General features: G+C 34.7%; 1 protein-coding gene and 2 pseudogenes across 1 annotated transcript; 1 reads left to right on the top strand and 2 right to left on the bottom strand.

The window, feature by feature from the left end:
• Nucleotides 1–3572: 3572 nt before the first annotated feature.
• LOC110638041 (probable membrane-associated kinase regulator 6) lies at nt 3573–7651 on the bottom strand (annotated as a pseudogene).
• On the top strand, nt 7601–8494 carry LOC110638025 (hevamine-A-like; annotated as a pseudogene).
• A 482-nt stretch (nt 8495–8976) lies between these two features.
• On the bottom strand, nt 8977–10705 carry LOC110638023 (delta(8)-fatty-acid desaturase 1). Its single transcript, XM_021788423.2, has one exon. It carries the CDS (start codon nt 10478–10480, stop codon nt 9116–9118), a length of 1365 nt encoding a protein of 454 aa, XP_021644115.2. The 5' UTR covers nt 10481–10705; the 3' UTR covers nt 8977–9115.
• Between the last annotated feature and the right edge of the window lie 1402 nt (nt 10706–12107).

The following is a 12107-nucleotide window of genomic DNA, read 5'->3' as shown; positions in this document are numbered from 1 at the left end:
CAACACCATACCACACGCACGCCAACTCATGCACATTGCTCCAAATTATCACAACAACATCCATGGCATTTTAACAATTATGAATGCAACATAAAAATGTGCCTAGTGTTTAACTGCATAAATACATATTTATAAGTGATGCATGGGCATGCTTGAAAATATAATAATATCGAAATTACAATTAAAATTAATATTTTACTCACAGTATACCGATGACTATTGTGATTGCTGGATGCAGAAAAATAGCTGATCTTGATCACCTAATAATTAAATTATAAATTTATTAGTACTAAGTTAAGATAAAACTCTAAAGAGGCAACAGACAGCCTAATTCATGCCGGAAAATCTGACAGAGTTTCCCCTACACCTGGGGCCTACCCAACCTGCAAAAAGGCTCAAATAACACTTCTAAATTCAACTCATATCTCATCATCATTATATGGCCCCTCCTGGGCCCTCCAAACCAAGCTATACTAAAAAACTTAAAAATTACGTTTTAATCCCTATAATTGATATTTTGTAAAAATCCACTCAAACAAACTCTAAAAATTTTAAAATTTTGCTCTGCGGTCCTTAATAATATTATAAGGCTATTGCAAAATGAATTGTAATTTTCTAATCACCCATGAATATTTTATTCAAGAATATTACTCAATTTTATAAGTTTCCAACAGCTAACATATTCTTAATTCAACCCAATTCAATATTCACATATTTAAACCTCCATCCTCAAGCTTCAACCAATCATATAAAATTTAAATATCTTAATTTCAAATAATTTTATATGCCCATATACTAAAAATCTAACTAAAATCTATCTATATTTTTCAAAAATATTCTACAATCACTCAAAAATTCAATAAACACCATAGAATATCTCCAAATAATTTTACTTTCATCATATATTTTTCTTAGAATTTTTTTCCAATTTTTTCTATTTAAGAAACACTGTATTTATGCTCTACAGACAGAGAAATAATAAAAATAGTCTTACCCGAAGTTTATTTGTGTCTCAAAAATTCCAAAAATTTATGAGGAAGCCTCTAGAAGTTGAATCATCTCCAAAGCCCACCGGAGCCACCACCAGAACCACCGCACACGGTGGCCGGCCGCCGATCGCAGGCGACATTTGCCGGATCTGATCATACCATCATGTTCCTCTCCTCTCCCTCAGTCCATAGGTGGTCTCGGATCGTCAATCCAACGGTCGAATCGTCGGAAATCTCATCGGAAACTTAAAGAAAATCTGATTTTCTCTCTCCTCGCCGGCGCTGGAAACGGCTACCAAATCCGGCGAGGCTAGTCTCATCTGAAAGGGCTCACTCTTAGGAGTCCATAGCCGCTGGAATCACTCCAATCGGACGTCGGGATCGCCGGATACAAGTATTCAAAGTTTGGGACCTTTTTTTTTTTCCACTGTTAACCGGATTCCGGGCTGCCGCCGCTGCTTGGGAGGTCGCCGACCGGGTGGGGAGCCACTTGGGAGGTCGCCAGCCGGTCACCGGAGAAGAAAAGAAGAAGAAGAGAGGGGAGGAGAGGAGAGAAATTTTGGGGGGGGGGGGGGGAAGGGGAAGTTTCCTCTCGATTTTGTTTTGAAAATAAATTTTTTTTATTTTTTAGTTTTTTTTTTACTGGCAATGACAGTGAAAATTCACTGTCACATGCCAAGTCCCATCTCCCTTCACTACTTTTTTTTTTTTTGACATATTAATGAAAACAATAGCATTATCAAAATCAATAAAAAAATTTTAGATAAAAAATTCATTTAATTTTTTTTTTAATTAATCTAGTAATATTATGAACTATATATCTATTATTAAAAACTTTAAAGGATAAAATTCTTTATATATATATATATATATATATATATATATATTGATGGTAAGAAAAAAAAAAACTATGATGTGAGAGACGATGGAGGATCGACATATGTGAGAAATTGAAGATTTTTTTTGTTAAAGGGAGAGATCGAAAATGAGGGATAAAGAAGGTTTTTAAATAAAAACAATAAAATATAATTAAAATTTTATAAATTGTGTCAATATAAAATTGAAATGCAAAAATTTTAAATCATCTAAAACCATCGATTTTATAGTTTAAAAATCTGTGGTAAAATTATAATTAAAGAACCATCACTTTACAACCTAAAATCACTATTCTTTAAAAATAATTTTCATAAATAAGTAATATTATACCATACATTATAAAATTATAAATAAGTAGTGTTATACCATAAGTAGTATAAAACCATAAATAAAATCATAAGTAATATTATGCCATAAATAAGTATTATCATACCATATATTATAAAACCATGAGAATGTTTTATACGAAAATTAGAGAGCTTTGACACCCAAACTGGTTATTCCTTACCTCTTTTGAACGGGTTATATTATATCAGTTCCTGTTTTTTATTAACTTTGGAATCATTTACGTGTAATCTTTTTAAAAATCAAATATATGTTGTAATTGAAATCAGATTGGAATCACTCAGTTCAATCCGATCCGATTTAAAAAGGGTAAAATGATTTCGATCTGAATTCAATTCATGAACCATTAATCAGTGTTGGGCCAAACCCAGACCGAGGCAGGCCTGGATGGGATTTGCAAGAGCTCATGATCTGATAAATAAGCACAGAGATGCAACTATTGCCTGTGTAGGTTGCGGAAGGACAATGGTAAACGAAAGCAAACAGAAAGTGACGAAAATAGAGGCAATGGTCCCCCAGGTTTGGTGGTGAGAGGAGAATCTCATGAGCAAATTGTTTGGTGTTGCTGTTTCCAAATTGAATTAAGAGCATAGCTATGCTCAAAATGCAAACAGTTTGTGTTGTTCCATTACTTCTTAAATGTCCTGGTGCATGATAGCAAGTGATGGTCTGTTAGCGAAGTCAATCAGAATGTGGTTTGGTTTGGGTGCCTTGTGTATCCTTAACCTGTAGCTACAAGAAAGAAACGATTCATTTGACATTTGCGGTTGCTTCTGCGTCAAATTAATTCGGTTCAAGAGGAATACACAAATGGAATTAATGGGTTGTGGAGGGGAAGCTGTGATAGTACCAACATGTGACTTTTCTCCAGGCATATTTTGTTCATGTCTCTTGTCGTCTTGCATTCCACAATATCCCCTCAATAATGCATCAATGTATCTCTACTTTCCTACAGATATTCAGTAGTCTCAAATCTGCTAGCATCCATTGTCAAAACTCCACAATAAAAGTACAAATCAACACCAATTTTCCTTGTTTACATTTCTCATGTAAGAAAATGGACAATATTCTTTTAACTTGGGTTCTCAACCAGCTACAAAATCCAGTATGTGATGCCACAACCACATCCCAGAAAGGCACAAAAATTGAAGGGTTGCTTGGAAGATACGAACAAAATAGAGAACAGGAGAGGGGGCCCTGTGGTGCTTCACAGTTCATGATACTCACAAATGCCGCCAATTTTAAAATCATAGTTCTTATTGGCGTAAAGATTCGTCTTTCTAAACCTCTATCTGCAGGTTGTTCATTCCTGTTTTTCCATGCAACCGATTTGAAATCACTGAGTTAGGTTGCTTAGATTGGTTAAATCAATCCTCAAATTTTTAAATACATTATGAGAGGCCCATCTGGCTAAACTGTTCACATGTAGAGGTTGAAAATTTCTTAACCTTACAAAGATGAAGACAAACAAGAATAATTTAATTATTATCTTTGCAACAATCTGCTTCTGCTTGCTCAAAAGATAAATGAACAAAAACAACCAAAGGGATAGAGGACAGAGAAATGGGACAAAGAACAAGTTGTTGTTGATTCTCTTGCCATGCATTTCTATAACCCTCCCGCTTGTTTCTGTAAAACAATCATTTAGCTGGAAATAGATAGCAGAGAAGTATCAGAACAGTTGAAGATTCAAAACACACACAAATAAATTTGAGAAAATAAAGATAGCAATGGATGTACCTATAGATTTTTTGCAATGAAGAACTGCCTCATAAATTGAGCTCTCAATCTCACTCCGATCAGTTGTTGAATAAGTTATGCCTGGAGATGCTTGCGGCAAATTGCTCCAACTCTTAACTTGCCTTGCTCTTCTATCAATATCATCAATTCTTGTACTTTTTATTAAGCCAGATACTCTAAGGCACAAAGGTCTCAGAAATCCAAAACACTTCTGCAAGATTAGCTGTGGTGATTTTCTCCATTTTTTTAAAATATGACGCTGAATATCAACACTTGGAACAACAGCACTAGAGGAAAATGAAGAATGCATCTGAGAAGCTAAATCCAGGGAATTGTAGATCTCTATCTTTGATTGGCTGATGAAAACAGGCTTGATGAGGTCTTTAGAGAAATCTGATCAGCATCAACAACAGCATCAGGGTGTTGAGAATTGGGAACATCAAAATTGAAGTTCTGGACTTCTTCCAGAGATCTCTTAGGCTTTGGAATCTTGTATTCTATCTCTTCTGAGGTAGAATTGTCAAGAGATGCTCTAAGGAGCTCCTGAAGGCCATCTGAAGAAGAACTTATATTTGTTAACCAACTGTGTGAGAAACTTTCAATGGCCAGAGGTTGTGAGGATTCCATGGGTTGATAGAAATTGTTAATGTGAGGATCATTGAGGACTTAAAACCTACATATTCTTGAACAGACAAGAATCATGTGATTGGTGACTTAAGAGTGACCACAAGTGCATAAATTGTCTATTCTATCAAGGTCATGCAGGAGAGACAAATGGAACGAGATAAATAAGCAAGCAGATAGACATTACTCTCTATTTTGTTTTTAGTCTTTCTCTTATCTAGTTTATGAGCATATTTATATTTAAATTTTTCTTGAGTTAATACTATTTAATTTGATAATAAAATCCTTAAACACCTTTGGTCATGGAAACTCAATAATGTTACAAATTTTTTCTTTATTTTTTATTTTAAAAGTTTGAACCCAGGTGGTCTCCAATCCTGCCTTTCTTTACCGCTATCCCAAGGGATAGTTTAAGAAATCTTCCCTCTTTCCAATAGATGGAAAAGTTTAGCAAAAAGAAATCAAGAAAAGAAGAAGAGGAATATCAATGAGATATGAAGTGTACAAATCAACAAATGAAGCTTGCATATGAAGACAGTGAAAGGCCGTGCACAACAGCTTAATTTGCTGTTTGTCTATGACAACTTAATTTTCTGTGTGTCACGATATGACTCATGACTTCAGAACAATATGATTTTTCAAATGGTGTTCTAGAAATCATTTTAATGATACAGGTGGCAAAAGCTTCAAAATAGCTCCAAATCTCCAAGTTATCATATTTCTAATGAAATAGTGCACTCAACTTTAATTTATTAGCATATATTAAGAGGATTTTTTCATCACCAGAGAACTCTTTCATGGTGTGCTCATGAAAAAGAAAACATTTGTTTTGTGGAAAATGTTTTCCAAAAAAAATTGCCTTTAATGTTAAAGCACTCAAGAGAATTGGTTAATGAAAAATGTCAAACGGACAATTATGCCATTTTCAAGGAAAACAAATTCATATTGTCAAAAAGGCAAGTTTTTCTAAATTTTCACAAACTTATAAGTACTGCAAATTGCCAATTAACCATTAGTGCACTAACCATTGCTAACCAGACAACAAAATATAAGTCAATTTCTCTAAAAAAATTTTTGCAGAAAATATCACTGCAAATTCAGAACTTAAGCTGTAAAAAGACAGTAAAATGACACGTGAAACGATGTTTTCACTTCAGTCCCTATTTCCCAATATAATTGTTTATCAATTCAGATGTCCAGATGTTGTGGTGGCATAATGAAATTTTGCATAAAGTATGCGCTCAATGACTTCTTATAGCTAGAGGACATTATAACCTTTGACACTGAGCATTCCCATTGTCAAAAAAGAAAATTCCAATAATATGGGAAACAAGGAAAAAAAATTAGCAAATACATTGTTTACACCTTCTAGAATCAGAATCAGAATCAGAATCAGTAACAGGTTATGATTTCATGCATGTGCATGAGTGATTGCGAGAGAAAAAAAAAGGCAGAGAGGGATAGAGAGTTATTTCCATTTCTTTTTTTTTTTTTTTTTGATAAATTCCATTCAATTTTCTATTTTAGAATATCTTGCAAAAAGAAAGGGCAAAACCAGGAGACAAGGTTCCCTTGCTGGCTGGAATTAGAAAAGGATGCTAAAATATTACTGAGACAAACTAGAAGGTAGAAATGAAGAACTGCCACAGAATAAAAGGGCTTTCCTTGTTCTCTCAACAAACAGCAGCACTAAATCAATCTCCAGATGCATGCCACATTAGAGTGTTTGTATGCAGTTGTGCCAAAAAATACCAAACTCCCAAAAGCAAATGTTTTTTTCCCCATGGAGAAAGAAAAATAAGTTTTTCCATGCAAATTGAATGGTGTAAGTGTTGAGAAATCTAAAGGCAAAATCTACGCTACAAGGACAATTAGCCACAACTGAGAATGGAAATCGCATGGTCCCCTCAAGCCATATTATTAGGTCAGTTGGATGGACAACCAAGCTTAGAGAGGATACTTCCACATATTTTACAAATATATATAGTCATTAAAAAACCATTTCTTTAACTGCTATATATTTCTTTTAGTGGGAAGGACAAAGGGGCATGACAGAAGCATTTATATGTTTGCTATTGACTTGGGATGCCTTATGTTTTCCTGTGCTACATCACCTGTTAGGGAATGAATTACCTTGCTCAACAGACCTTCACAGGTAGTAGCAATTCTAAACTTTTTCTATCACAATCAAGTAACTAAGTATAAACTGTACTTGAAATGCACTAATGCAAAATTAAGCTCATTCTAAACTATGAAAATATCAGCCATTTGTAGATTTTTAGTCCTTTGAAATTAAGAGACTCCAGGTATGTAACTTAGACAGCCATCTAGTACCTTTACCGGCTCAAAATCTGCTATCCAAATGCTGTTAGGTGCAGATTTGTAGTTAGTTGAACCATGATGCAAAAACAGTTTATTCCAAACTTCACTTCGTGGTGCTGTTTCCATGCTATTGCTTTAGTCAAGGAACATCTCAAAGTGACAAAAGCCTCTGATCCCACAAAATTTCAGCATCCATTTAAGGAATACCTATACACCAGAAGTTAACCAACATTACAAAATCATGAAATTGGGGGAAAAAAACTAACATTCCACCTTTCTAGGCAACAAAAGAGACGACACAAATGAATTTCAGAGGAATGACAAAACCAATAGATGCAAACAGAATCCTAAGCTTTAAAAAATAAGAAAACAAAAGGCAAGAAAATTAGCAGGAATCAAATTCAGTTTTGACGAAATAAGCAATTGCTAAAATTAATTCATGAAGAGAGAGAGAGAGAAAGAGAGAGAGAATGAGAATCTTCGAAATGCAAGGGAGATAGCTCGATCACAGAGAGTAGACATGACGTGAGAGGGCTGAGATACCACCATAGGAGAAAAAGTGAGATGAAACTCTTCCTATTCAAGAGGCTTGGCTTGATTTCACCGATAAAAGCTGTGCTATTGAAAACAAGTTGAGCACTGAAACATCAAATCCTGGAAAAGTACACAGTCGAGTGACTGGGGCCTTAGCAAGCCATGTGACAATGGCTTCAAGTTCAGCAATCTCACTAGCACTCTTCTTATCAGTAATTCTTAACAGTACTGGTGGGTTCTGAAGCTGGTGGAATATCAATCTATTGGGGCCAGAATAGAAACGAAGGCACCTTGGCAGAGAATTGTGGCTTAGGAAACTACAATTTTGTAAACACAGCTTTCCTACCAGTTTTTGGAAATGATCAGACTCCTGTGATTAACCTCGCTGGCCATTGCAGTCCCGACAGTTGCACAGGCCTAAGCTCTGACATAAAAACATTTCAAGCCAAAGGCATTAAGGTAATGCTTTCTATTGGAAGAGGATCTGGGAGCTAATATCTTGTCTCTACTGAGGATGCAAGGCAAGTTGCAACTTATCTTTGGAATAACTTCTTGGGAGGGCACTCTTCATTTCGTCCGTTTTGCCCTGGTGCTCTAGATGGAATTGACTTTGACATTGAAGAAGGAAAAAGCCAACACTACAATGATCTTGCAAGGCTCCTTTCTGTCTATTGTAAGAAAGGTAAGAAGATGTACTTAATTGCAGCTCCCCAATGCCCATTTCCGGACGCCAGGGTAGGAAATGCTCTTATGACATGTCTTCTTTGACTTTATTCGGGTCCAATTCTACAATAACCCTCCTTGCCAGTACTCTTCTGGGAGTATTGGCAATCTCGTAGATGCATGGAAGCAATGTACCCCGAGTGTCCATGTTAAAAAAGTTTTCCTCGGATTACCTGTTGCTCCTGCTGCGGCTGGTGGCGGCTTCATCCGTGTAGCTGATCCAACTTCCAAAGTCCCTCAAGCAATCAATGGTTCTTCCAATTATGGTGCTGTTATGCTGTGGTCCATGGTAATATGATGATGAAACTGGTTACAATAAAGCCATCACAAACCATGTCTAAAATACCCTGTTCCAGTTGTCTGAGGACAAATTCCAATTTGTCGAAATTTACATCTGTCTAATTGTATTAGTGCCATGCATAATTCAATATTGAATACTCTTTTATCTATAATTCCTCCTTGACTACATCTATAATTCTGTATTGCCTATAGGAATTATAACAGTTCCCAATTCGCATAATTTTGTGGTTGCTAGAATGACCTAAAAATAATGAACCGTGAACAGAAGTATTAAACAAGAAGCAAGCAAATAATTACGACACCAAGGCTTCTATATCATTCTTAATACCAGATAGAAAATTCCAGATTTCAGAGGGAACAAAAAATATCCCCTGTATAATGGAATATTCTGTGCGAATTGGAAAATTTCCGATGGGAGAACATCAGAACAGAATAAGATAAAACATGATATGCAGAACTGCTGGAGAACTAAGGTGTTATATTGAAAAATATAAAAACATAAAATATTGATAGTGATTCAAAATGAGGCGAAATTGCATGTCTTTCCATAAAGCGGAACAAACAAAAAATTAATCAACTACCAACAAAAAAAAATTCTTAGGGGCTCAGGAATTGTGACAAATAAATTAGAAAAACCTTCAAAAAAAAAAAAGCACAAAACTTCATCCATGAGTGTGAACAGCTTCCCACACCAAATTCTTTGGAACAGGCTTGGCCATGTCTCTAGCCTGCAGGGCAGCAGTCCTCAGAGTCCTAATTGTAGATACATTAGCATCCCAGAAGGACAAACTCCTGTAAGGCAAATTATGCTTCTTGCATAGATCCCTTACCAAAGGCGAAACCCTCCTCAATTGGCATCTTGGCAACCTAGGAAACAAATGATGCTCAAGCTGAAACTGCAAACCACCGTATAACCAATCCATCCAAGAGGAGCATGAAATATCCAAAGTCCCACTCGTCTGTTTCTCAAACCAGTCATTCCCACTGGGAGGTCCTAGATAAACATTTGCTGAGAAATGATTCAAACAAAATTGAATGTGTTGTAGTGAGGTAACAGCAAAGGAAGTGAGCACGAACATCACTCTCTCTGGCCAATCAGGTAAACAAGAAACAAGAAGAGGAAACCAAGTCCAAAACACAAGAATTCCCATGATGTTAAGAGCTCTATCTGGGACTTTACGCGTTGAAAACAATAACATAAATGTCTGTAGAAACAAATTGACCCTTGCAACACACATTACAGGATAAAATGTCACATGTTGGTAACTCACAAGAAACCTGGACAATGGATCAAAATTCATCTTTCTCCCATAAAAGTATGATCTTACAGAATTGAAAATACGCGAAGATACCGCAAATACTGGTAGGTGTTGAATATCTGGATCATAATCAAGGCTATTGCAGGCAAGATGGTGTGCATTGTGGGTCCATTTCCACCAAGCAATGCTTATCCCAGTTAGGCAATTCCCAGATATAAGCTGAGCAAGTTTGTTAAAACGAGGACTCAACATTACCTGGTAATGCCCAGAATCATGACCAACATATGCACTTTGAATCCAAAGCAATCCCAATAATGCAGCAGAACCCATATGAGCCCATAAACTCTGGCACCACAAAACACCATAAACAACAATGCAGAACAAGAGTACAACACACGCCAGTGCATACATAGCAACATGCCCTTTCTTGTCAAACAAACCCAGTTTGGCAAACTCTGAGTAAAGCCTCCTATAATCCCTGGACACCTCTGAAACCTCGAAATCTGCAAGATAATACCCTGTAAAAAGCTTATCAAGATATTTCCACGCAGTGCCAGGATGATAAGCAATAAATGCATCGGTTACATCTTGACCAGCAAAATTCAGGAGAGGAGTATCCCCACCCGGGTGCTCCTTCACCCAATCCGACACATTGTATACCTTGCCCTGGGCTGAGATCCACAAGTCTCCGGGCTTGTTGTGCTGTTTAAGCTCATGGCTAGCAATGTATTTCTTCTCTTCCTCCATTGAACCAGAACTGCTAGACATAGTGTGGGTATTTATTTGATCAAAGAGCCCAACAAGCCAAAACGAGAAATCTCCACAATCTTTGTTTAGCTACGAACGAAGATTTCGATTTGATTTGGTCTCTCCCTCTCTCTTTCGATCTGCTTTTTTCTGTTTCACTTTTTTTCTCCAAGGTCTAAACCTAAAAGCTTAATGGCTTCCAACTTCTAATAGAGTTGAAAGTGTCCAAATTTAAAGTGGTTTACACATAGAACGCATGCACTGCAAGGTGAGGTTCAGATTTTCTTTTCTTTAATTATTTTTTTCCGCCTGTCGCCAGCGAAGTTCGCGGGTAAACGGTAACTTTCTCTTGAACATTGAGGTAAATCGTATAGATTACCTGGAGAAAGAGACAGAAGTTAATTACGATTGGATGAATTTTATCAGTACCGTGTGGGTCCTGCCCGTCTAATTGACAGTAAACGGTGGAGATGATGATGAGACAGAGCATTCTTCGTAGGCCCCTTTCCAGGTGAGTGGTATACGTTTTAATGCTACCCTGCTGTGCAAAGATATTTTGGGAATCGTGATTGCGTCACAGTTTTGCAGATTTCATGTGGGAGGCACAGGTTCTGGCGATTATGGGTACGTCCCAGACAGGAAATTGTATAATACTCCAGTAATATTACGGTGGTAAGTAGTGTTTAGTACACCTAAATTTTATAAAATTTATTTATAAATTAAAAATTTTAATATTTAATTTAGATGAAAAATTGTTTAAAATTTTTAATAATTAATAATGAAATTTATTATAATTAAATTAAATTTTATTAAAATTAATAAAATTTATAAATAAATTTTAAATTTTAAATTATATATATTTTAAGTAATAAAATTATTTTTTTATTATATATTATTTTAAATATATTAAATAAAAAAATTTATTTATAAAAAAAATTTATTATGAAATTAATTTATAAATAAAGTGAATTTTATTATAAAATTAAATCAAATAAGATCTAAATATTCATCTAATATAAACTTAGATTTCATATAGAAATAAATTTAATAATAATTATATTAAATATTTATATTTAAATTTATATATTTCAATTAATTTTATATATTTTTTAATATAAATATTTAATTTAATAATTATTAAACTTATATTCATATAAATTAAAATTTACAATCATTACGCTTTTAAAATAATTAATTCAATTTTCATAGTAAACTTATTAGTAATTAGAATCTAATATTATATGTATAATAATTAATAACTGCAAAAAATAGTTTAATTAAAATCTTAGCTAAATCAAATTTTTTTTTTTTTACTTCAAAATTTACAGTTATAATGATTAATAAATAAAGAAAAGGTTCCTTTCTATTGGAAAAAAATTAAAGTTTAAACTGAAAGTAAAGTTTAATGACAGCTCCCCATTAATGCTTTGAATATTAAAGAGTCGTGCACGTGATAATCTTGAAGCTGTACCGTCAGTTATGTTTTCCACAGCCAATGGTGCCCGTCAACTTTTGGCAGCTGGACCGCATAAATGGAGCACAGTAAAACTTTATTTGATTCAAAATATATATATATTTTTTAAAATATATTTATAAATTGCTTTTTGAAAAGTATAATGTAATATATTTAATATATAAATTAATTTAT

The sequence above is a fragment of the Hevea brasiliensis genome, chromosome 2, assembly GCF_030052815.1.
Source record: "Hevea brasiliensis isolate MT/VB/25A 57/8 chromosome 2, ASM3005281v1, whole genome shotgun sequence".
NCBI classification, from domain to species: Eukaryota; Viridiplantae; Streptophyta; class Magnoliopsida; order Malpighiales; family Euphorbiaceae; genus Hevea; species Hevea brasiliensis.
The sequence above is the reverse complement of the archived record's forward strand: the minus strand, read 5'-3'. Positions and strand labels throughout refer to the sequence as shown.